The sequence below is a fragment of the Anthonomus grandis genome, chromosome 4, assembly GCF_022605725.1.
Source record: "Anthonomus grandis grandis chromosome 4, icAntGran1.3, whole genome shotgun sequence".
Classification (NCBI taxonomy): domain Eukaryota; kingdom Metazoa; phylum Arthropoda; class Insecta; order Coleoptera; family Curculionidae; genus Anthonomus; species Anthonomus grandis.
Window position 1 is genome coordinate 27,779,978 of NC_065549.1, and position 25,384 is coordinate 27,805,361.

Consider the following 25,384-nt stretch of genomic DNA (forward strand, 5'->3'; position numbering starts at 1 on the left):
AACTGGATTAGAAATCTTGTCAAGAAGATCGTTGATTTATAATAGGAAGAGGGTGGGGGACAATGCGTCTCTAAGGGACATCAGCGTTAATTTAAAACCTCTGCGAGATGTATCTATCAATGACAACCTGGATGGACCGGTTCTTGAGGCAGCTCTCAAGCCAAGCAATGAGAGATGGTGGCAAACCATAAAAATACAGTTTGTTTAAGAGGTTTTTATACCAGACTCTATCAAATACCTTTGAAATATCCAGAGCTATTTTATCCTAGCATATTTCTCAATAGCTTCGGTCCAGACATGCGCGACAAAGGCCAATAGATCGCTGACCGATCATATTGACGGTCGCTAACGATGTTGGTCGCCTCTAGATATTTCAAAGTTTGCTGGTTGACACATTTTCCATTACCTTGGCAATTGTCACGATTAAAGCAATCCGCGCAAGTTTCCAGTCTTCAAGGAAGAGATTTCTTTTGTAGGAAATAGAAAACAAAATGTTTGAACAAATATACTGGTTCCAGCCTTTGAGAACTTTTTCAAGATCTCTATGACAAAACACGATCTCTGGCATCTAACATGCCTTTCTTGGCAATCAGTAGTGTTTTGCATTGTATTTTTACGGTAGAGCTTGATGCGAACATCTGGCTCAGCAAGGTTGCCTTTTCTATTACGGTTATTGTAATCGAACCATCTTCCCTAGTCGATGGTGGAATTTTTGACCTATAAAAAACTTGACAAATTGCTTCTGCTTCAAACCAGAACGATCTTTATCCATTTGGGCAATGAAGAAGTTTGTCTTTACTCTCTCATTATATGTTTCTTTGCAGGTATCGATCCTCTGCTTGCGAGCATTTCTCAAGACAACCAAGTTAACACGATTTGCAGGTCTTGGCGCCAGTTGCGATAAGCACCATTTTTGTTATTGACTGCATTGGTGCAACTTTTATACGTCCACGGTTTTCTGTCTAAAGAGTCTTTTTCAAGGAGTTCGGAAAATAAGCCTTAACAAATAGATATCTTTTGTAGTAAAATATAGAGATTTACCTAGTCAAATATTATTCGAAAATCTGTGTAATTTACGCCGACTTAATTCTATCGTTCAAAATGTCAAATATTATATGAAGGTAAACTACAGAGCTTAGTCATACATGACCTTTTTGGATAGAAGCCAGGTCAGTAATTTGTTGTCTTGAATTTTTAGGAACAAAAATATTTTCAAAAATATTTCCAATAACTTGAACAATCACGAAGAAATACCATGATAGTTCTCAACATGAGAGTCGTCATTTTTTTTTTAAGAACAAAAAGATTTTGCTCTTTTCCCAAATTTAAAAACGTAAACAAATAGTAAAAACTTCTTCTTTTAAAATTAAATTAAATGAACGGCGACTTAGGAGAAAGGATCAGTCCGTAACGAAAAAGCTTATCGAAATCAGTTCATCTTACTTTTATCTATTGGCATAATATTTAGATTTGATCAAAATGAAAATAAACTAAATTGAAAAAACACTAAAATACATATAAATTTGCTAAAACTTAAAAAAATCTGGTTAATTAGATTATAAGCTTTATAAATTATTTTATACCCCATTTTATTGCATTCTAAATTCATTAGTATATTAGCAAAACGACATAACAACCGAGTTCAATAATAAGTGTCTTTAAATTTTTTGTCTCTATAAATTAAACGAATCAAAATTAATTCCGAAGTAATTCAAAATATCAAAAAGTAATTAAAAGAGCAAACATGAAAATAAATAATAGACATTTTATAGATAATGTAAAAAACATAACGCCCAATATAAAAATTCAAAATAAATTCAAAATTCTTAATAGGCTAAAATGTGACAAATAAGCTGAAGATCCCTCCCACCACTTTTGATGATTACTTAAATAACGTATCACTTTTTATTATAAGCTAGCTAACTATATAATATTAACTCAAAAATAATAAGAATAAAACATGATTGATGCATCACTGTCAAAATTGATCTTAATCCTTTCATGTGTTGGATTCTAAAGAATAAAAAGGAATGTTTGGCAATAATCTTTGAATAAATCTGTTTTGAAAAATTACACTTTCATCATTTTCATCGCAATAAATCCATTATACAGAAATATAAATCGACTTAACCTTTCAAATAGATTACAATACGTTTCTCTTAGTTAGATGCACTCTTGGTTCCTCCCAGGCTTGAACTGTAGAGCCATTATTTGAAACATGAAGTAGAAGAGGCTTTATTAGTAAAACTCGTACTACTTCATGGCAAGCCAAATTATCATTAAAATCACCAATTTTGATATTTCTACTACGAAGCACACCAAATAATTACACTTTAGCAAAAAAGTACTAATAGTAGTAGTAGTTATTTACAAGCGCCCAGTGCCCACCAGGTAGGTCTAAAAGTAACTTTATGTATGTAATATATATATATATATATATATATGTTTAATAATATTTTACAGATTTAGTTATTCTAAATAAATATAAGAAAAACACTTATGTTACTTATTATTATGTATTTATTACTCAAATACTACACACTAAATAATAAATAACTAAAACTACGCTTTTACGGCAAGGATTATCAAATAGGGATCCAGCAAGTACCTCTCTTGCTAAGAGTAATTGAAAAACTTTGTTTGGAACTAGAATGTCTTTGCTTAACAAAGCAGTTAATCTAGTGCTAACAATATGTATCTTCCAATTTTGCCTAGCTCAGCTTCCAATAAGCAAAGTCACTTAATAGAAATGTAACAATGACAAGCCTAGTTAAATAACATTATGATGTTTAAAATAACAGAGAGACAAGATATAAATATATAAAATAAGATATTATAAACCGGCTTACCCCTATTATACCTTTCCAGAAATTGATAACGTTTTACGAATAGAAAACATATAAGATTTTCAGTTGTCATTAAGAAATGGATAAAAGCCTAAAGGTAAATTTTTATTTTATATATTTTGCAGATGACTAAGTTATTGTCCTCCTATTCATGTTCAAATCACTGCATACAATTGCAATCCGATTTTCATATTTTGAAAGGATAACTTATGAATAATACAAAGGATTTAAATGTATCCAAACATCATCAAGATATCTTTTTCGCGTAGGATGAATGAGATTCGTTGTAACTGTTAACGTTGTAATGTTATCACTCACTCAGCCTCTTCAAGTATCAGAAATTATCTTACAGTTATTATGGACTTATCTGCCTCCTTTTCTAACCATACAGATTTAATAGCATCTAAAGCTTTATCTATGTTTGATTTTCTGATGCGACAGATGAGGGATCTTAATATATATCTATTAAGTTTATTAAACTGTATCCTGATCAGACTTATTCTTGAGTTTAGCACTTCTTTTTGAAATTTTCATTACATATATAGGATAGAAAAAGTTCAAAGATGGTTTTTGAGATATTTGACATTTAAGGCATTTATATCTCCTATGAATAATTAACATGATGATTACCAACTACTACAAAGAAGACATGACATCCTTGCACTTGTTACTCGTAGAGATTTTATAGACATTAAAATTTTTAAATTACTCAATTCAATAATTGACTGTCCTTTCCTAACGTCTTTGATTGTCCTCTATTCCGGCAAGTTACACCTGTTCAAAAATATAAATAAGGCGAATATTGGTGGAGGGGGAGAGGGGTAAACCTATTGAAGCGACATGAGTCTTGAAATACCTTAAAATCTTCTACTTAATTTCTATTCAATTTTAATTGTATATATTTTTGAACTCGATTTATTTATTTTGAGATTGTCAGTTATGTTTTTTAATAACATTTTTTATAACTTAAGCCTTATTATGACATGATAGCTTTGACTTAACAAGGTGATAAGTTCGTAAGTATTATTTTAATTATATTATGTATTTGCTACTAGTAATTTAATTATTTAAAATGTATTAATATTGGGTTGGGTTGGGTTGGGTTGGGTTGGGCCCAACAAAATTTACGCAACTTAAGTGTTGTCCCCGACAGATTTTATAAATCCTTCTAAAAACGATTAAAAAAAGCTTAAAAGTTTTATTAGACATAATTTAAAAATAAACCAAAAATTTGTGACACAGATATAATACATGTAATATAATTCTATATTCTATAACATTAATACCACGAAGTTGCGTCCAATACAATTTTTTTTAAATTATATTTTGAAATAAGCAAGTATGAATTTTTGTTCAATATTTTTTAATGAATTACATTTTTTAATTGGCGAGTCTTATATATAATTTTAAAAGTTTTGAGTATTTGTTTGTTAAAAGAAATAATGTATTCGCATCAAAAATTTCACTTTATGATTAATATGCTATATATGGTAGATACGTTCCCAGGGAATAAGTAAACCATCATTGATCTCTGAATCTCTGAATGTAATAATTTTTTATCGAGCCTTTATATCATCCTATTTAAATATTGTGTAAATTAGATTATGATTCGATATAGTTTCAGAAGTAGGAAGAGATCCGTCTTTATGGACAATAAGTTGTCACTGCATATTACATAATTAATAAGACTAGGTATTAATTCTTGTAGCTTCTGTAATTCGTTGGAAAAGATTGAAATGATTTAAAATAAGTTTTAGTCAAGGAGATTGGATATATTATGTATATTTATGTATCCGGTATTATACCTCTAGTCTTCTTGGCTTTAGTGTATCTAAATATATATATATATTATTTGAAAAAGTCGATATTTAGGTCACCTGTTATGATTATATGATCATACTCTATAGTTAAACTAAGAATATCTAGAACCTATCTAGAAATGTCATATTTTTGGAAGGTTATCGGTATACATTGATCAGTATAAATAATTGATTTTTTATGGTAAAAGTTATTCCCAATACTTCAAAAGTATTAGAACAAAAATTCAATTTAATAAATTCTCTGAATTTTTTAATCTAAAGCCCAACCTCTCTAGCGCTCCATAGTCTATCCCGTCTAATAAATTTATAATAAGTCAAATTTAAGCATCTAGTTTTAGAAGGGACTCAAGAGTGAGTGCAATAAAATCAAAAGGGTACCCGGAAATTATATATGCAAACTTATGAAACGCTGTATCTATTTATGTATCTAATATTTAGATGACCAACTGATAAATTTTCTTAGAAATGAAAGCCATTCTCCTATAAGATTCTAAGTATTGTAAACATCGTTGCAGATTAGCATTATAAAAATGAACTATATATTATTTTCGACAAAATTAGAGTTCGCTCAAGCCATAGTAAACTACTTTGCTATACTAAACGCTGTTGATCGGTATTACTGCTTAATTTTTTTCGTCCTTTGCAACAAACAAACAAAAAAATCCAAAAAATTTCATGAATAACTGTAATATTTAAGTGTTGAGGCAAGTTACCTTTAACAAATTTTTCAAAATATTTCAACATTTCTTGAACCAGAAGTTATTAATTTAAACTGTTGTAGTGTAATGGTTCCGCATACGTACCAGATTTCAGTTCAAAAGTAATTAATATATTAATGATTTTTAATACAAAATTTTTGATTGGTTATTCTTTATCAATACTAGAATATCTAGTGGAAATGATTTTTTTCATTTCTTTTCATAAATTTCTTTCCAGAATCTAAAAAAGAAAAATTGGGTAATTTATTATAATAATTTTATTTTAGATATGTTAATAATGACAAAATATCGAAAGAAAGCTAGTTCAAAGCTATATTCTTGTAAGTGTATAATACTTCTAACGTACATACTTTTAACTGATCTTGTTCATAAATGGCCGTAGTACTGCTGAACTGCAATCACTTTCGCTGTTTGGATTACTTCATAGGATCTTTCTAATTGGCCTAAATAATAACATTTTAAATAACATAGATAATGTAAAACTTCTTTTTGCTAAAATTGTTTCTTTCGTACATCAGATTAGGCACGACATAGGTATACCAGATGGTTAGTACAGAGATTTTGTTTGTGTAAGATTCTGCTGATGACGCTAAGGTAACTGAATTTATGAGTTTTTGAAATAGGGTTCACTTCAGAATATTGCTAAATATTGTCTCTTGTAAGGATAATTAGAGATATTCGTGGACCTAATTTCGGCGTTACGTGGATTACCTTAGTAATTTAAGACCTCTTTGTTGCCAATAAAACTGCTTTAAGTACTAGTTCTAGTCTACAAATTACTCAAAAAGCAGTGCTTTTCTCTTAGGACATAATCATTTCACAATAACGGATTTGTGTCGTTTTTTTTACATGCACACACATATAATTTTCATGAAAGTAATATAGCTGGTTGTGTCTCGATTATAAACGTATTTTCAATAATTTCTTATATTATAGGATATTGAACGTATCATATATGCATCATATTTTTTTAATAATTTCTTTAATTTCACTATAGAGAAAGCTTATTAATTCTTCATGTTTTGGCTCATGAAAAGAAAAATGAAGCAAACATTATTATATATTTATTACAAAATCTGTTAAAAATATTGATTTGCGTATAAGTTGCGTTTTTTCTGGTAACAAGTGATTTGTTTACTTTTGTAAAAAACTAATAAATGTAAGTAGGCATTTAGGTTGAGCATTTGTGCATTCGTGCATAACCATTAATCTTAGTAAAAATTACTTAAATGTTATAAAAGTCGGTAACGAAAGAAAATGAAAATTCAATTTTATAACAAATCCTACCATTATATTGCATTTTAATTATATTTCATTTTTTATTCAGTCATATTAACAAAACTAATATGAATTTAATGTGCGATCATGTGTAGATAGAAAAGCCGGATTATAGTATAAGCCATTACAAAACAAAAACATAAAACTCCAAATCACATGTGAAGCTGCAGTAAATATTAACAGAATTTCTCGAGAGCGAACCTGGTTGTGTTGTGGCAGTAAAGAATGTAGGTCAGCAGGTATGAGGTTGTAATAGCCCTCAGGCATGACGATTGAATAGATTTCTGACCGGATGATCAGTACCATATTATTCTTATTTTAGTCATTTTATAGAAATTTATTTACCGAAACATAAGTATCAAACTGTATTACATTTTTTTAGTGGTATTTTTCTAGTTTAAAGTATTTATATACAGGGTGTCAATTTGAAAGGTTTCAATGCAGATATCTCGAAAACTAAAAAAGTTAGAAAAGCGCCATTTAGTACAAATGCATACAGGTCTTATTAGGTAAAGTTTTTAGGTACCTTAGTAAGCTTAGTAAACTATACACGTACTAGTAGCTATCATTCTTGGAAACTGAATCTTTAAGTTAGAAGTAGCTTATTTTTAAATGTATTTAAAGTTATATTAAACTATTTGTATCTTGTTTGTTAGTTCCTAAAAGGAAACATTGTGCGCTAATGATCAGTAATTTTAAAGGTATTAATTAAGGTATGATATTATCAGTACTTTTGCCTTTAAAAAAATACATGGTCATTGCGAAATTTTGAATCGCCTAAAACAATTTCCTCGGTATCCAATTTTTTTATTTTTAATTATTAAATTTTAATTATTTTTTAATAATTTAATTATTTAATTAATTAAGACTCTTTTTAAACCTACTTTAGTCTATAAGCAAAATCAGTTTAGGTCATAGAATTTTATATTTTATAAAAAACATGTCATTCCTGACATTCACCTAACACATCTTAATTTAGCCTAGTTTTCTCCCATGTCCATTCCTCTAGAACATGAGAGATTTTCTTTTTAGACATTTATTATTCCGTAATAGAGAAGTAGAGAATATATCATTAAATTTTAGCGTTTAATTTTTTTTTGGTTGCTTTAATAATGTAATAATTTAATATTCTATGAAGATAATACTGATCGCGACATCTAGTGTAAAAACGGTTAATTAATGGTGTGGTCTTCAGCCTAACAAGTTCCATTTCTCGAGACTGAGATTCGACCTCATGGCAACACAAGCCATGGAATGTGAAAGATTACCTTAATACACTTTATAAAAGTATCTCCAACATCTTGAGGTTTCCTTGTAAAACGTTTTCTCTGAGCGGTTTTTAAGACCGCTATTTTTAAAGTTTCACGTGTTAATTTTAGGATCTTAGGTAGGTCATTGTAATTCAATTAAGGCCACATGTCATATCAGAATTCCTTGCCTCTTCAGGACTTTATTAATTGGAGCTTAGTCAGCTGCTGTCCCTGAATCTGCACAATGGGTTACCAGGTCAAAGAAGATAAAACGAATGTGTAAGCAATGTTAGATTTCTAATTTGTTATTGTTATTTGGATTTTGAGACTAGTCATATTGACTTATTTATAACATTTAATGAGTCTTTAATTTATTAATTTTTGTCTAGTGTCTAAAGTTTTTTCTTGACAATTTATAATGTAATGTAATTTGCATATCTACCGAAATAATAATTTATTCAATACCTTCTAATTTGACTATATCCTAAATTTCATACAGTTTTATTTGTAAGCAACTACACTGAAATGCATAGTTATTTTTTATTTGATTTAGTACATGTTACAGTGTACTGTGCGGTAGGTTACCGACTTTGGCCAAAGGGTTATATACTAGCGGGTTATTGGTTTCTTTTTATGTTTTATAACTTTGGTGCATTAAGTTTTGATTTCAGGGATTGTACTTTTAACAAAAAACTGTCTTATAATTTTTATTACAACAATGATTTACTTTAGTAAAAATTTAAAACAATGAACATTGCCAGAAATTGCATATTTTTATAATATAGTGTTAATACTTGAAGCTAATTTTGTGTTTTACTATGTGTTATATTTCTTTATATCCTTTTGCTTATGTGAGAACCAATTTGCCAATTGAGGGTTCTTACAACTGCACTTTAAATAAACACTCCAAACGGGATAGCGCCCACAATTTAAAAGGTAAGCATCTCTAGAATAATTCATGCCGTTAGCATATCGCACATGTAATCCAAAAGTGTCACTATACAAAATATTTGCAAAATGTACTTTTTACAATAAAACTCTTCCGAACCACACCGGCAACAATGTCACTATACAAAATATCTTGAATAATTACATTAGAGACCTCTAGATGGCGAAAGTGTCATTATGGCTTACGCAATATTAATACGCTTGTGGCGGGCAATAGTGACATTTTTTGTTTAGTGACGGTTTAGCCAAACCCAAATTGAAATTATATTACAAAACTTCATACAGTGACCAAACTTTTAAGCAAATTAGTTGTTTGGCGCGTCGTTCAATACGTCAAAATCGCAAAACTTTTCAATTAAATAAACTTTACACAAAAAGATTAAAATTGTCCGATCGAAAAAAACAAGACATCAAAAGTCTTATTGAAAATTCCTTAATACCTCAATGCTATGTACACTCCTTTTATAATAATATTTTGTAATGGTAATTACCCACTATATTTAATTTACCGAACGAAAATATTTTGTTTTTTCATAATGGAAGCTGTCCATATTTAAAGTTGTGTTTATGTTGTATTTACCAGGTTTTTGAATATTTTGTTTTAGGAATTAATTTTTTGTTTTTGCAGTTGTTTTTATAGCCATTAATTTGGCTTTAGTGCCATTTCTGTATCAGTGATGTAAACTTTTATTGGCACAGTATAAATTTAACCGTAGTTTAAAATTTAAACGTAAACGACAGCTATTTTGTATGAATTTGAATGCAAAATAACAGTGATGGTTTAAATTTTAAGCTATGGTTAAGTTCGCGGTGCGTAAGCGGTCATTTAGATGGTCGATTTAAGTTAAGTTAGTAGTTAAGATAAAAAATATTTTTTAGAAGTACATACCTACATCATTTTTTGTTCAAGAAGTTGTGTGTAAAAATAAATCCTTTATGTTTCATTTAATATAATAATATTATGCTTTTCTACATATTTATATTTTTTTTTTAATTTTATGGTTTGAAAAATTTTGACAAATTCTAAAAATATTGCATATAATAAATGGAAAAGTGACACTATAAATCAAAAAATTAAAAAATAAACAAATAAAAGAATTTATTTTCCATTTCTGTTTAGTAAAATGGTTAAAGCCAAAACATCGTTCACTGTGATAAAAAAATCGTTCATTTATTATCAATATAATCACCGTTATTTGTCTTTCCATTTTGTCGAAAACTTTAAATTGCTCTCCTGAAAAATTTACATTTTTCGTATAGTGACACTTTTGGATTACATGTGCGATATGTGTCACTCTATTAAAGACTTTCAACATTCAGCCAATTTTTATTAAAAGCAAAAATCTAATAAAAAGTGGTAACAAAATCAGTCTTAAGAGAACTAAATTGGATTCTTATATTTCGTAATAAAACCTTTTTTCGTGCTGTGCTGTTAACCTTTTTGTAATATTGCTTTATTTCATTTAAAAGAATAAAACAGATTTAATCTAGCTTAACATAATGGGTGTCAATTTGAAAACTTTCAATACAAATACCCCTGAAACTAAAAAAGTTAGAAAAGCACAATTTCATACAAATGTTATAGAGAAAGGAAGAACTATAACCACCATATTTTGGATATAGGCTGAGTCCTCCCCTTAGGCCGGATGTACACGAACCCCAAAACTTTAAATAGCATCACCCCTTTTGTGATAGTTTAAATGAAAATGACTTAATTTAAGTACCTGACGTATAGATGCATGACAAATTCCTGTTATCGCTGAAGCTTTGCTTAGAGACAATGTAGGATTCATAGCAAAATGTCCTAATACTTCTGCTTCTTCATCAAGTACTCTATGATGAATTCTTATTTTGTTTGGTTCATGTTTCTTTATTCAATTTGAATGAGTTGAGAATTAGTTACCTCACGTAAGTATGACTTAAATTTTGTCCAATTTTGAGAACCATAAATATAAATTATTTTATCTCTTTCAGCCATACTGTAAACCATTGTATGAAATATTTGGGTGCTGTAACCACTTTTTACTAGATTTCCGCTTTTAATAAAATTGACTGATGTTGAAACTCTTTAAATAGAGGGGCACATATGCTAACAGCAGCTTATCAGTCTGGAGAACATAAATTAGTGGTGGGTTGGCATGAATTATTCTAGAGATACTTACGTTTAAAATTAACACGTGAAACTTAAAAAAAATAGCGGCCTTACAAATCATGAGAAAACGTTTTACAAAGAATAGGAATCAAGCTTACCTCAAGATGTCGGAGGGTCTTCTATAAAGTAAATTAAAGTAATTTTTCGCATTACATGGCTAGTGTTATCGTGAGGTAACCATAACGTCGAATCGCAACCTTATGAACAAGAACTTGTTTTTCTGAAGGCCACAGCATTTGGAAAAAAGTCAAAACGCAATTTCTGAGTAGGTCTTCGATGTCTGGTATCGAAAATGCTAATAGATAAAAAGTTGATCCTTGAGCATGGCATACTTGATTAATGACAAAGGACAGACAGATAGAAAAATCACTTTAATCAGAGAGAGAGAGATCGAGAAAAACAACATGATGCCAATTAATTGCTTAAAAATTCAAAACGAAGAATCGCTAACGCTAATTATATATTTTGTGGTGGAATTCGTAGTTTTAATTTTTTTTATTATAATTCAAAATACAGAGTGGCATGATAAACCTACTTAGACTACAGGTTTAAAGAATGAGCTTAAAAACTACGATTACAAATATGAAAGCTGATCTAGCAAAATAAATGTGACTGTTGAGTAAATGTATATACTGGGCGTTCTTGACTATATAACTCCTCCGCCCTTAAGAAGCCAACGTAACGGAGTGGCAGGTTTGCTTTAGGTCTTAAAGTTCTTCTCCAAAAAGAGTGGTTTCAATGGATGTCATCTTCTTATTGCTTGGGAATTCTAATAAGGATTACGTCTTGGAGTTGAACAATATTAGAATCATGATAATGATGCAAATTATAATAGTTATTATGAAAATTATCATGAAATTTGATGAATATTCTGGGTAAACTTCATTTATTTGATTTAATTGGCTAGCAAGATCCTTTAACTTTAATCGGTACACTTCATTAAAGTCGATAGAACTTATATTGTTTTTTGGTTGATGTTGTGGTAAAATTATTGTGGTTAAAATTATTATTGTTTGGATAATAATTTTGATTACTATAAAATGGTTGATTATTATTATAATATAGTCTATCAACAATGAAATTTCTATTTTTCTTAGAATAATTGTTAGTAATATTAATATTACTATTGCCATATAATCTTTCAACATTTTCGAATTACATTACATACGCCATTGCATCTTCTAAAGAGTCTGGTGTTTTTAGATGCATATTATTTTTAAGAGTTTAAGTACAACCAGCAATAAAAGTATTTAATGCTGTTTTATCATAAAGTTCAATTTGATAGGTGCTTTCTTGAACTAGTATTGTGAAATCGTTACTAATTTGTTGAGCAACACTGCTTCTTAGAAGTTAACGGTTACCAAAATTATTTAAGTTTTAATTTTTGAAGGATCTTGCTCTGGTTAATTCTTGGATTAAACAGTTAAGATCGCGCCTATCTAAGAAGCATTGTATTCAAGAGGTTTTTAAATCTTCCCAGGTGAATATTTTTGTTCTGTTGCCTACTAAAACTTCAGCTCTACCAATTAATTTTTCTTGGAAAGATTCAAAGATGTGTTTCAATATTGCATCGTAATTTAAAGAACAATAACTATTATAAACACTATCGCATCTGAAAATAAATTTGTTTAGGGTATTAACATCACCATCAGGTGGTTTAATGTTATCTAATTTTAATTTGAATAAATCCCAGTTTACTTTGGGTTGTTCTAAAGCTACTTGGGTTATCATTTTACAATTTTTAAATGAATTAATTAAATTTATTATATCGTTATCTGAGTCAGTGTCTGACATAAATCTATTTAAATTCTAAAAAACGTAACTGTGATCAATTCACTTGATTCAACCTAAAATTAATGCGACCTATTCGCAGCAGAATAGGTATTTGTGCTATACAAATACTAATCAATTTACATTCAGTATGTAAGAACTTAACAAATTATCCTTATTAAAACCTTAAACAGAGCGCAAAAAGGAAGCGGCACTTGCCTTTCTCGACTCTACTTTTACTGTGCCCATACAGCACGTCTAGACCACACGGTTCTTCTTTTTGGACTGTGTCTGAAGGGGTTGGAACTCCACGTTGAAGGGCTTCTTGTCCACGATGGTCATTAACCGACTTTACACAAGATGTCACGATCAATACATTTTACATCATACAATATTAAGTTATTACATTATAAAAGCAACCAAAAAAAAAAAAAACGCTACAGTGCGTTGGCGAAGAGACAAGATGATAGATCAGTAAACAAGAAAAAACAGTTCAGCGTAGAGTACTTGATCTTTGGTAACAGATTCATTATAAAGTGTGCATCTACTCCAAGGGAAGGCTTTCATAATGTTAGAAATTAGTTTTAAAATATTATTATTTTTGTTTAGTCGAAAATGGAAATCTTTTTAAGCATCTACAATAGCACTTTATAAAACAGAGTGCATTTTATTTAGCTTATACCGTTTTTTGACTTGTATAAAATTTAGGAAAAATTCTTATCCAGATGAATACTACTTGAAAGGACCTTTAATTTAAGGTATTACAAAAGGCGTGGTGCCCTTCAACATTTTGGAGCTGGGGTGCATCGGTCCCAATCCCCCTATTACCAAAATATGGTGGTTATAGTTCCCCCTACTTCTAGTAGTACGGAGAGTTAAATAGTTAAAGTATAGGTTTATCGGGATACTCCGCAAGACGGAAAGCAGGAAAAGTAAAGATAGTAAGTACCTGCCGACACGTTTTTTTGCCTTTTGGCTTCTTCAGGGCAACCAGAAAAATAAGGAAAAAAAAGAATTGTTTTATAACCAAGATTTATCATCAATATTTTTATCATTTGGCCTATACAATGCTTGTTCATGGAAAATGTTCAATCCGTATTCACTCACAAAAACTTAAATCCTTATTGACGTACTACCCTTCCTAATCCACCACTGAAACTTAAAGTATTCAACGGCATGACTCACCTGATCGGATGTTTTTGGAATGACTCAATCATTCGGCATATTCTTTAATATATTTCGCAGGGCGAGATAACAAAAAGAGAATAGATAGCTCGACTCGAAGCGATAAGACTTGCATAAATTAAAAATTATTATTTAGTCAAAAGTTATTGTTTGGGATATTAGTAAATATAATTGTTATTGAGAGATTGTGGCTTTATTCCTAGATCGCTTAAACGCTACATCATTCACAAAAACTGTAATAATTTAAAATATAAGTAGTGAACAAATAATAGTACAAAAAACTCCAACTTACAAAATGCAATGACAAATATTTGTTTGTAGTATTCCTATATTATGAATCAAACTAAATTAAGTGACCTTATTACTAATATTTTGTTTATTTTGATTTCAGTACTGGTGCAGTCATGCCAATGATTCCTCTAGGACTAAAGGAAACTAAAGAAATTGATTTTCGGGATCCATTTAAAGATTTTATTTTGGAACATTATAGCGAGGATGCCAATAAATATGAAGATGCCATCGCCGATTTTATGGATACGAGACAGGCCATGAGAACTCCCCTTAGGGACACAACTGGAATAGGTAATTTGACCTTTTTGACTAATTGTTTTCTGTGTGATAATTTGAATGGTAATAATTTATATGATTTTTAGGTCTCCTTTTTCGGTACTACAATCAATTGTACTACGTAGAAAGAAGGTTTTTTCCGCCAGATAGATCGCTGGGAATCTATTTCGAGTGGTTTGACTCCCTGACAGGTAACATTGATATTTTTATACGATATAAGATTTTTAGAGCATTTATGTTGAACTGCTAGGTGTACCGTCATGCCAAAGAACGGTTGCATTTGAAAAAGCTTGTGTTCTCTTTAATATGGGTGCCATATATACACAGATTGGTGCGAAACAAGACCGCTCTACAGCCAAAGGACTTGATTCTGCCGTTGATAATTTTTTAAGGGCAGCTGGTACTTTTAGGTAATTTTATTCTTGTGCCTCCCTATTACATTTTATTTTATTATATAATTTTTTAATTTTAGATATATTCACGAAAATTTTACCAATGCTCCATCAATGGACTTGGGTCCCGAAATCCTAGAAATGCTTGTTCAATTGATGCTGGTAAGATTTCGAGGAAGATTTGGAGAATAATAATCAGTAATTAATCTGCATTTTAGGCTCAAGCAAGAGAATGTTTACTAGAAAAATTACAATTGCAATCAGAGGAAAAAAGATCGGTCGATATATGTTTTGATTTATCACAAGAAGCTGCTGAACTAGCTGAGTGTTATGCACACGTACACGAGTTAATTTCACATGAAACTGTACATGATTATGTTCCTTACAGGTAAGAAAATAAGGAGAAATAAGTTGAACTCAGTTTAATGAATAGAAAATATTTATTATGAAATTGCTACTAAGCTTTAAAAATATTATATTTATTTAGCTGGATATCTCTAACCCAAGTTAAAGGAGAATATTATACAAGTATGGCTCATTGGCATGTGGCCTCAGGTGTCTTACATAAAGAAGCAGGTCAAATGTCAACAGCGACAAAAGAAACTTTGCAATTTTTACATGTTCAAAATGATATTACTCAGTTGGATATTCGATGCCCCAAAGATAATAATGAAAGGAGATTATTAGGTAAGCAGTATTTTAGGAGTACCTATATTATTTAAGAAAAAATATTTTGCTTTAAATAAGATAGGGTCTTTTTTGCAACACAATTCGCAACTAAAAGATCTTATATTTAAAATATTGTGTCAATTTTATTAAATATTCCAAAATCCGAAAAAGAATTGGATAAAATTACCTACATTCTTTCTTAACAAAAACTTACATTGTAAATTCACAGTAAAGTCACCAAGTTTTTCTTATTTTTTACAATGTCTTGCGATTTGCAGAAGCTGGATTAGTAAATTAAAGGATAAAAAATGCAAAGACTGTTACCTATCATATTTCTATAGAAAATTCGTCCAATCAAAAATCCAGAACATTTACACTAACCATTTTTAACAGATACCGGTATAATATTTTTGCTTATCAAGTTAACGAAATTATTTATTATAAGAATTTTTAATAAACGAGAAAATCTTCTTACTTTATTTACCAATGAAATTATAGAAATAGAAATTATAAGCTGAAAAATGTTCTTTCGGTTCTTTGGGTAACGTGGAGCAACGGTTTTTTTTTATTGTCCAATTATTTACTGCAAGTGACTTGTTACTCAATGGAGTCCACTAATTACATTTCGAATAAATGCTTTGACAGAAACTAAAACCTTTTTTCTTGGACTTAGATGTATTTCGTAATTAAAATAACATTAAAAAAATTATATTGTAACCATATTGGCAACGCTGCTAATGTATGTTGCTATCGCAAGTAAGGACATCACAGTGCGGACATCGCACGATATCTCTGGAGATGCGTGGAAGGTTAGCGAACCTTCCGGAACCGTGGTCTGGTGAGTATACAGATCGTGTTATCGTGAGCTACCTATTACCCAAAATAATGGCAACACCGCTTGGTTGCGGCTTGCAGGCGGCGGAATTTTTCGTTTTTATTTTGAACCGGGAGTCAGCAGACCTCACTTCGCTGTGTTACTGCACGTTGCATTAATAATTTTTGAGCGTTATTTTCGTGTTTTTTTCACTATGGCTGTTTATACCCCTTCCGAAAGAGTTCAACTAATTAAATGGTTTTATGGAGGCAATTCGGCAGTATAATGTAGAGATTTGTTTTCAGTGACATTTGAGAATAGACCGATTCCTTGTGCAAAAACGGTTATAAATGTGGTTACAAATTTTGAGACATCTTTTTGTCTTCAAGATTGTAAAAAATGCCACACAAAATGTCAAGAACCAGCTGTTGAAGTGGTCCAGGATATAGAACGGCGGGAAGAAATGGTTTGCAGTACCCTAGAACTTGATTCGACACGGTCCACTAGAAGTGTTGGAATTGGAAGTTGGAAAAGGAACTGGGAATGAGCAATAAAACTGTTGCTCGTATTTGGAAAAAATATGGGTACAAATGTTTCAAGTATTTAAAAACTCAGGAAATATTTCCTGAAGACCAGTGGCGAAGAATGGAATTTTGTGAAACCATGATGGAAAAAACATATGAAAACGAATATTTTTTAAAAAATATTTTGTTTTCTGATGAATCTTCTTTTCCATTACATGGCAAACACAATCCTTCCATTGTTCGTTATTGGTCTCAGGAAAACGAGCACAGAAGTTTTCAGTTTCGTACCCAGTATCCTCAGAAATTGAATGTTTGGGCAGGTATTTTGGGCGACAATGTTATAGGGCCATTTTTTATTGATGGCACTTTAAACGCCCAAAAGTACCTTGAGTTGCCACAAAACCAAGTTCTTCCTGCCATTCAAATCCTACCTGATGTAGACCTGGGATCGGTTTATTTTCAGCAAGATGGCTGTCCTGCTCATAACGCGGCTAGGGTAAAAGAATTTTTAACAAATACTTTTCCTAACCGCCTTATTAGTGGGACTGGCGATATTAAATGGCCTCCTAGATCTCCAGATTTGTCTCCAAATGACTTTTATCTGTGGGGTTACCTTAAGCAGACCATTTACAAGCATGAATTTAGTAGGCCAACAAATTTAGAGGAGTTGCGAAATAAAGTTGTCAAAGGTGCCAATTCCATTTTACCTGAAACTCTTTTGGAGGTGCGAAATAGCTTTTACGATAGGTTAAGTTTTTGTCTAGCAAAAGAAGGCGGTTTATTTGAGCCTTTTATTTAAAAAATGATATGTTGTTAAGTTTATTTATTAGAGTTTTATTTCTGATTTTTTATTATATTTTTATCAGGGTTGATATTTTATTTTTTATTAGAATAGCGCTTTAATTTTCATTATGCAAAACACAGCATATTAAACATTTTAAGATTACAATTCTATGCGGGTTTTACACATTGTCATGTCTGTAAAACCCGCATTAGAATAAATATTTTAAAAATGCCTGGATTTTCGCGTAATATTTTGGGACATTTTGTCGCCAAACGACGCAACTCCCACGAAAGTCAGATGTTTACTAATCCCGTACTCGGGCCGGCCGGGGCGGTGCTCTGTCGCAGGCACTCGTACACGCGCGACGTTGCAAAATTTCGCCTGTATGCGGTTTCCTATAAGTAACGAACGAAAACACGATCTGTATAAGAAACTTTCACCGCTGGGAGTCGGTTCACGACGGAATATTGGCGCAACTTTTACATCGGTCATAAATAGTAGTAAATAAATAGAATATAAATAAATATTTCTAGTAGTGTAGTGTTAAGTGATTGTGTTTAGTGTGTACGTGTAAAATAAATCCGTTGACTATTTGTGTGCATGGAATGTTTTAATTCACACTTAACGAACGGTAAAGACTCTACATGGCTGTCAGATATGGGGTGTGAATTAGACGCCAGTCAACACATGGACACTGGTGAAAAATAAATAATAGTAAACTAAAGTAAATCTGACTAAAGTGTGTGAAAATGCCAAAACCTGTAGATTTAAAAATGTTGCTGAGTTGAAAAGCAGCTAGAGAAAAGGAACTGCTCTACGACGAGAAATAAAACTTACTTGCAGCAGCGGGACTCCATGCTAAGTGGATATCAATAGTCGCTATCAATATTTCTGGGCAACCGTCGCGTGGGTTTGTACTCTGTGTCACAGATACTCTACTAGCATTTTGGTGATTTCTAGGAAAATTTCATTTATTTTGGTAATTTCACTAGATATCATATAATACAAAAAAATGAAAAATTATTATTATTTATCTTGGTGTTTACATTTATAGATGTTTTGAGTTGTGGGACTTATATTTTTAGTTCTCAGCTGTTTTCTTTAAAAACTCTTAATGAAAAGTTTAATACTTTTTATTATTATTTACTATACTATTTTAATTAATTTAGGCTCTTTTACTATACCTTAATATTTTGATAACTATTTTTGCTTGTATAGAGAGCGAACTTTTCTTGTAAATTATTTGCAGTGCTTATTTTAACATTTTATTTTTCTTCCAGTTTTTGCGACCTTGGCGATATGTTGCCCATAAATGTATCTAACATATTAGCTTTAGTTAGCTTATTAGTTAATATAGCTGCTGAAGAGGAGGAGCGGTTGGAAGACTTAAGAGCAGCAAATTGGGAGAGACGTCAGATTAGGGAAAACAGTTATGCTTTCTTTATCGAGGACACACGAGTTAAACAGCTATTTAGAATCCAAAAAGTAATAGCAACAATTTTTATTAAATGGTATTTTGCCCCACATCGAACAAGGTAATAACCCTGTGGGATTTGCAAGTCATATAAATTTTTTTGGAGCACTTTTTACCCCACAGGATTACTTTACTTTTATTTGTATTTCTTTGGTGTTTGTTGTAGTTCAGCAACATGTAACTAACCTCAAATCAGACGCCTCAACGTATCGCTGCAAAGCGATTAAACGCGTCGTGTTTTGGGGACTTTATTTGATTATAAAGTTCGGGACGTGTCGAATCGAATCAATCAGTGGAATTCCATATGACACAGATGCCCGCTGCAGGAGCGACTTCGTAATGCTTTACTTGAGGAAGGCGACGATCCAGACAACTTTGTTTTTACTAGTTTAAGCAATATCGGTCAAATATTGCAAGATCTGGAAGTTAAGTTGCTGAAAAAAGCCTATGTACATATATGTAACTATCTTTAATTATTATGTATTTTTAATAAAGACTTTAGGTAAATTAGTTTCGGATAAAGCAATAGCTTTGAAGAAGTCGGCTCCCTGAATATCTTATGTGATATGATATAAAATAAATTATGTAAAACTGATATTTGTTTAATACAATAAAATTATGCAAAATGTAAAACATTTGTATCTTAAGATATGAATTATTAAGAAATCTGTAATATTAAAAAAATATTTCATTTACATAAAAAATGCTTTTTATTAGGTAGGTACCTTTATCAGCGCATAAATAAATCATAAACGGTAATATTACTTACATTTAAGGAAATTAATAAATATTTATCATGTCAATATTTTGACGACGTCACTGGTAGGCATTTTCTATGTCGGTGGCATCAACAATGCAATGTTGCGCTGCAATATTATAACCCTTTTCTCTATGTTTATAACATTGAATATTGAGTTCATTATAGAGCATTTTATCATATTAATAAATGCTTCATATTTTATTACACGGGAACACTAATATTGTTTTGTGCATGTCATAAATAAATCAGAGATGTTGCAAGTAAACAAACTGCCCGGAGTTCTACGGCATGCTATTTCTAGACTTTCAATGTTCTAAGCCTGCGTTATTAAAGAGCGCGGAATTAGGGCACTGCTCTACAGTTTCAGCAATACTTGTTCTACGACAAGTTGCAAATGTGAAAACAAACCATTGAAAAGAATTAGAAGAGCTAATATCATTGTCAGGCGTTGTTCAAGACCAGACCAATTGAGGAGGCTGAGGCATTTGGTCCACATAAACATAGATATCAAGATCTTTTTGACTGGAAAAAAGGGCGGACCTATACTACGACAACTTTATCTGTGTCTCGAAAAGGAATTTATGGGGCGTGCCATATCTATAAAAGTTTTAAAGCAAAGTTGTCATATTGATCCTCTAAAAACACAATATTTTTTTAATCTTGTATATGTTATTAATTTATATTTATATATTCCATAATTAATTTATTATTAATTATGGAATATATAAATATAACTACCCAAGGATAGAAATATGTATCTGCCTTGGGAAACACTCATCAATCTTTCAAGTACATGCCATTGAAATCTATGAAAGAATACTTATATACAAGCCATAGGCAACTTGAAAACAGAAGAATCAAAATCTACAGCGACGGTCAGGCGGCTCTAAAAGCAGTACATCTAGAGCAACCTGCACAACTAGAGCAATATGGAGCTGCAAAGACGAGCTAATACCGCTTGGGGAAAGAAACGAAATTAACCTAACATGGATACCAGGACATGCTGGACTTACAGAAAATAAAGCGGCTGCCAAAAAAGGATTAGAATCCAACCTGATAAGTCCAGAACCAGCATAAACCATTGTACAGGGTGTCCTGGAAGTAAGGGGACATAGAACAAAATAAGATTCCTTACGTCAAAATAATGTGATTGAGATCAACTTGCCTTATCCAAACTTTCATAGTAACTGAAATACAGGGTGTCAAAGTATTATTTGATTTATCGTATTTGTCTCATAGGTCCTGATCCAATTGACATACTGACATGAAATTTAAAACATACGAGTCTTTAAAAAAAAGAAAATTCTATACAGTTTTTGTGTTTTCGGTAAAGGGCGCTCGTTGTGTTAGTTCTTGCTTTTTTAGAACCACTAACTTTTTTTCAGCCCCGCATATTGGTTTAAAAAGTATCAAAATAAATTCCTTTTTTTAATTTTACATACAAAATGAATACCTTATTATTAAAGTCGCTAGGAGCAAGCATTTTCGACATAATCACCATTTTTCAAAAAAATGTTTAAAATAATATTTATTTATTACTTTATTTAAATCTCATATTTAGCAGTTGGCGTTGGAGACATATGTTTGTATTATTTATATCAAACTTTTTGAATGTCATATTAAACTTTTAAAACGTTTAAAAAAAGTTTTTCTCTTCAGTTTAATCATTTTAAGTAATGCCTAGGCGTAATTTGTTTACCAATTTGAAGCTGCGTGATAAGCTTTGTGTTTACGCGCAAATAAATTTTAATGAACAGCATGCAAGAAGATGCAGGTATATTTTGAGATAGACAACAACCAAACCATAAACTATTCCAAAGAATTTATAGCCCCGATTATGAGAAACTGGATCATTTCGGCCAAAAATGCCTATTTTGGGCGGCCCAAAATATATTTCCCAACAACAGGAAAAAGAAATTTTAGTCCGCATAGTAGAAAATCCCTGGTTAAGTACTAGGCGAATAGCGGCAGCTACGGGTGTAAGCAAATCATGTGTTGGTAAAGTACTTCAGAAAGAAGGCTTCTACCAATACCACTTTACACGAGTTCAATGTTTGATCCCACCAGATTGCCAGAATGCAGTTTTGTCGTTAGTCTAAAAATATGCAAAACGCAAATCCAATATTTATTAGCAGTGTTATTCACAGACGAGGCTACATTTACTAGATTAGTTACATTTCCAGCATGAATTTAAAGTTAACATTTGGTGTGATATTATTGAAAACCATATAATAGGTAGTTTATGGGGACTACCACCTCATTTGAACAGAGACTCGCACTTAAATTTCTTACGAAATGAACTTGGAGGTCTTTTAGAAGATATACCATTAAATGTTAGGCAGTTCATGAAATGTGCATGATATACTAGCCTATGTCAAATACTCAATTTATTTTTCCATCTTTTTTGCTACAAAGCGAAATAAAACTGGTATTCTGTTACATAAAATGAACATTAAACATTCTGCATGAAGTATTTTATTTATTTTAGAATTTATTAATGAAAAATTAAAATAAATAAAAATAAAAAGTGTATTTTTTTGATGTTAATTTTGCGAACTCTATATAAAGATATCTAAAACATAAATTGCAGCTATATAAAATTCAGTTTCATCATTGAATGACGATAATAACAACCGTCATCTGAAATTAATTATAAGGTATTGTAGCTACCTTATAAACAATGGCACTCGCTAGAATATAGAACTCTGTCTCAAGAATCTAGACAAGGCTAAATTAAAAATCGAACCTTCTAAACATTTTTAGTGATCACATAACTAGAGAATTTTTCTTAATAATAAATTTAGGTGGAAATACGTTTCCTAAACTTGTTGGAGAATTTCATCGACCAAGCACTCATCAAAATTATGAAAAATGAAATGCTGAAGGCATCATAAATAAAATTAATCTGATATTTCAGATATCAAGTTACCCGCGTGATCAGCTGATTAATATCTAAAAAGAAAATATAAGTAATGCCACTAAAATGTATCGATAACAAATCACCACCTACTTTAAAAAATAAAGGTTAATGTGAGCCCCACTTGAAGTTGAAGTTAGTGGAATGGAATTGGCAGAATGGAATGGAATGCGCCATCATGTAAATTAATTATAAACAAGTATATTAAAAGAAGCATTGTTGTTGCAAACATGTTCTGCATTGATACTATATTTGATTACATACAAATAAAGAGCGTTTCATTAAGAGTTTTCTGTAGCAAAGTATTAAAATATTTATTAATTTACAAAATATACATTTGAGATTTATATATAAAAGTTATAAAACAAAATATCTGGTAAATGGACGCCACAGCTTTGGTATGGCGTATACGTACCCTTTTTACGAAGTTTTCAATAATGTTATTGTATAAATGTCGTGGTATTTCATTGATACAGCATCTAATTTTCGCTTTTAATCTTATTAGCATAAACCCGTGACTTCAGATAATTCAGTCGAATTAGTAAAGGCGTTAAATCGCAAGAGCGTTGAGGCCAATTCTGGTCACCAAATTGGGAAATGACACGACCAGAAGCAAACTCGTGCAAGATCGTGAATGTTGTACGGGCGATATGACATGTGGTACCGTCCTGCTGAAACCACATTTCGTCAAGATCAATAGATTCTAAATGAGGCAAAAGAAAATGTGTTATCGTAGCAACGTCATTCACCAATACTGCATTACGTTCGTCGTTTTCAAAAAAAAACGGTCCAATTATTCCTACAGACCATAATGCACACCATACAGTAACAAGTTGTGGATGCATTACTTTCTGATGATTATTTCCTGGATTTTCTAAGCGCCAAATGCGTCAGTTTTCCCTATTAACAAAGCCATCGAGGTGAATATGATTTTGTTTGCAAAATCAGCAGGTTGGTTGCCTTGAGTTGATACTTTTTCCAGAGTCTTCTCTTCTTTCCTTTACCTATTCTTTTCACAGTAGATGAATAAGGAACAATATTTCGATCGAACATTGGACGTACTTTACGAATAGTGGCAAGTAAATTGTCACCATGTTGATATTTTTGACAATCAGGACACCTTATTTTATCGTGTAATGATGCATGTTTACTACTTGCCATCTGTCAACTTTCGATCTCCCACCTTATAATCACGTGACATTATGCCTATCAAACATGGCGCGCAATTCAAATCTGGCATTCCTATTGAAACACCCTAGAAAAATATAAAACTTTCTAAAAGTCTTCACCTAAATATAAGATTTTTCAAGCACGTTTTTATTTTTCCTCAATAATTTAGAATATCTGTTTAGGGAGGGCCCACCTAAGAGAAGCTTTGGTTCTTCAAGAAGAATGTCAAAGGCTTCACAGGATGTGTAGAGAACTACGAGGCAAGCATGCCTTGGCATTAGTACTTAGGATTGCCCATAAGAAGACTTTGCAAGCATATACATCTACTGATACTGAAGATGATTTTAGTGATATGATTGATCCACCTCAAATACAACGTAAGAATTTTTAATTTACCTGCAAAGTATATATTTTAAAAATAAATTAATACTTGAAAATTATTCTTAAATAATTAACAATAAAATTTTTTTAGCGGCAACAAAATTCCAACTATCCTTAACTCCTCCAGATTTTGCACAGTACCGTGTAAATGACCTATTTAGGGACTTAGGACCAATAGCAATATTTTCGGCGAAGCGCCACTGGTCTGCACCTCGATTAGTTCAATTGCACCGAGGTCGGACTAATGAGGGATTCGGATTTTCAGTACGCGGAGATGCTCCTGTTATTATAGCGCTAGTCGAGGCAGCATCATTGGCAGAGTTTGGTGGAGTCAAAGAAGGTGATTTTATTGTCAGCATTGGAGATAAAGATGTGAAATGGGCAGCTCACGATGAAGTGGTCACACTAATTAAGAGTGCTAGTGACTCTTTAAGCCTGAAGCTTGTTACTCCTATGGATCGGAATTATTTGAAGGTAGGCACTATCAAGACAAATATAAACTTTGTAATTATTTATGTTTCAATTATGTGACATTGTATGTTATTTTTTAGTCTTCAAAATCAAATCAGTCAAAAGGATCGGTGTCAACCCACAGTTCCTCCAGCGGAATTTCAAGCGGAATGTCGAGCCCGTCTGGTTCGATGGCTCAACATAACCACAACAATAGTAAACGACTAATGAATTGGAATCCATTTAAAAGAAATCATTCTACGAGTAGAGAAGGAAAGGATTTTTTTGAAAATGTTATACTTAGATAGTTTGATGTACAAATAAATTGAAGTCATTTTAAAATTTAAAGTTTGTATATATAAATTATCTTCTTTATTTATGTTTATTTATCACTATTAGTACATATGTTTACACTCTATAACTGAAGCATACAAACTTGTTGCACTGATAAAAAATTATTATATTGTTGTGTATAGTTTATGTAAATAAAGTCTATTATCTGTCATTATGGATG

The 25,384-nt window shown here is 31.3% G+C and overlaps 1 protein-coding gene across 3 annotated transcripts in view; it reads left to right on the plus strand.

The window, feature by feature from the left end:
- The window catches only part of LOC126735445 (rhophilin-2), a 132,445-nt gene extending 107,070 nt beyond the window's left edge, over positions 1–25,375 (plus strand). For 2 of the 3 annotated variants that reach the window (XM_050439437.1, XM_050439436.1), the window contains exons 3-11: positions 14,360–14,550; positions 14,622–14,726; positions 14,786–14,945; positions 15,008–15,089; positions 15,146–15,315; positions 15,415–15,614; positions 24,222–24,416; positions 24,512–24,894; positions 24,972–25,375. In XM_050439437.1, coding sequence (XP_050295394.1) covers positions 14,360–14,550; positions 14,622–14,726; positions 14,786–14,945; positions 15,008–15,089; positions 15,146–15,315; positions 15,415–15,614; positions 24,222–24,416; positions 24,512–24,894; positions 24,972–25,178 — 1,693 coding nt within the window. In that variant the 3' untranslated portion in view covers positions 25,179–25,375. Of the gene's footprint in view, positions 1–8,109; positions 8,193–14,359; positions 14,551–14,621; positions 14,727–14,785; positions 14,946–15,007; positions 15,090–15,145; positions 15,316–15,414; positions 15,615–24,221; positions 24,417–24,511; positions 24,895–24,971 lie in introns of those variants that run through there. The other variant, XM_050439438.1, reaches the window with a different exon arrangement.
- Positions 25,376–25,384: the final 9 nt, after the last annotated feature.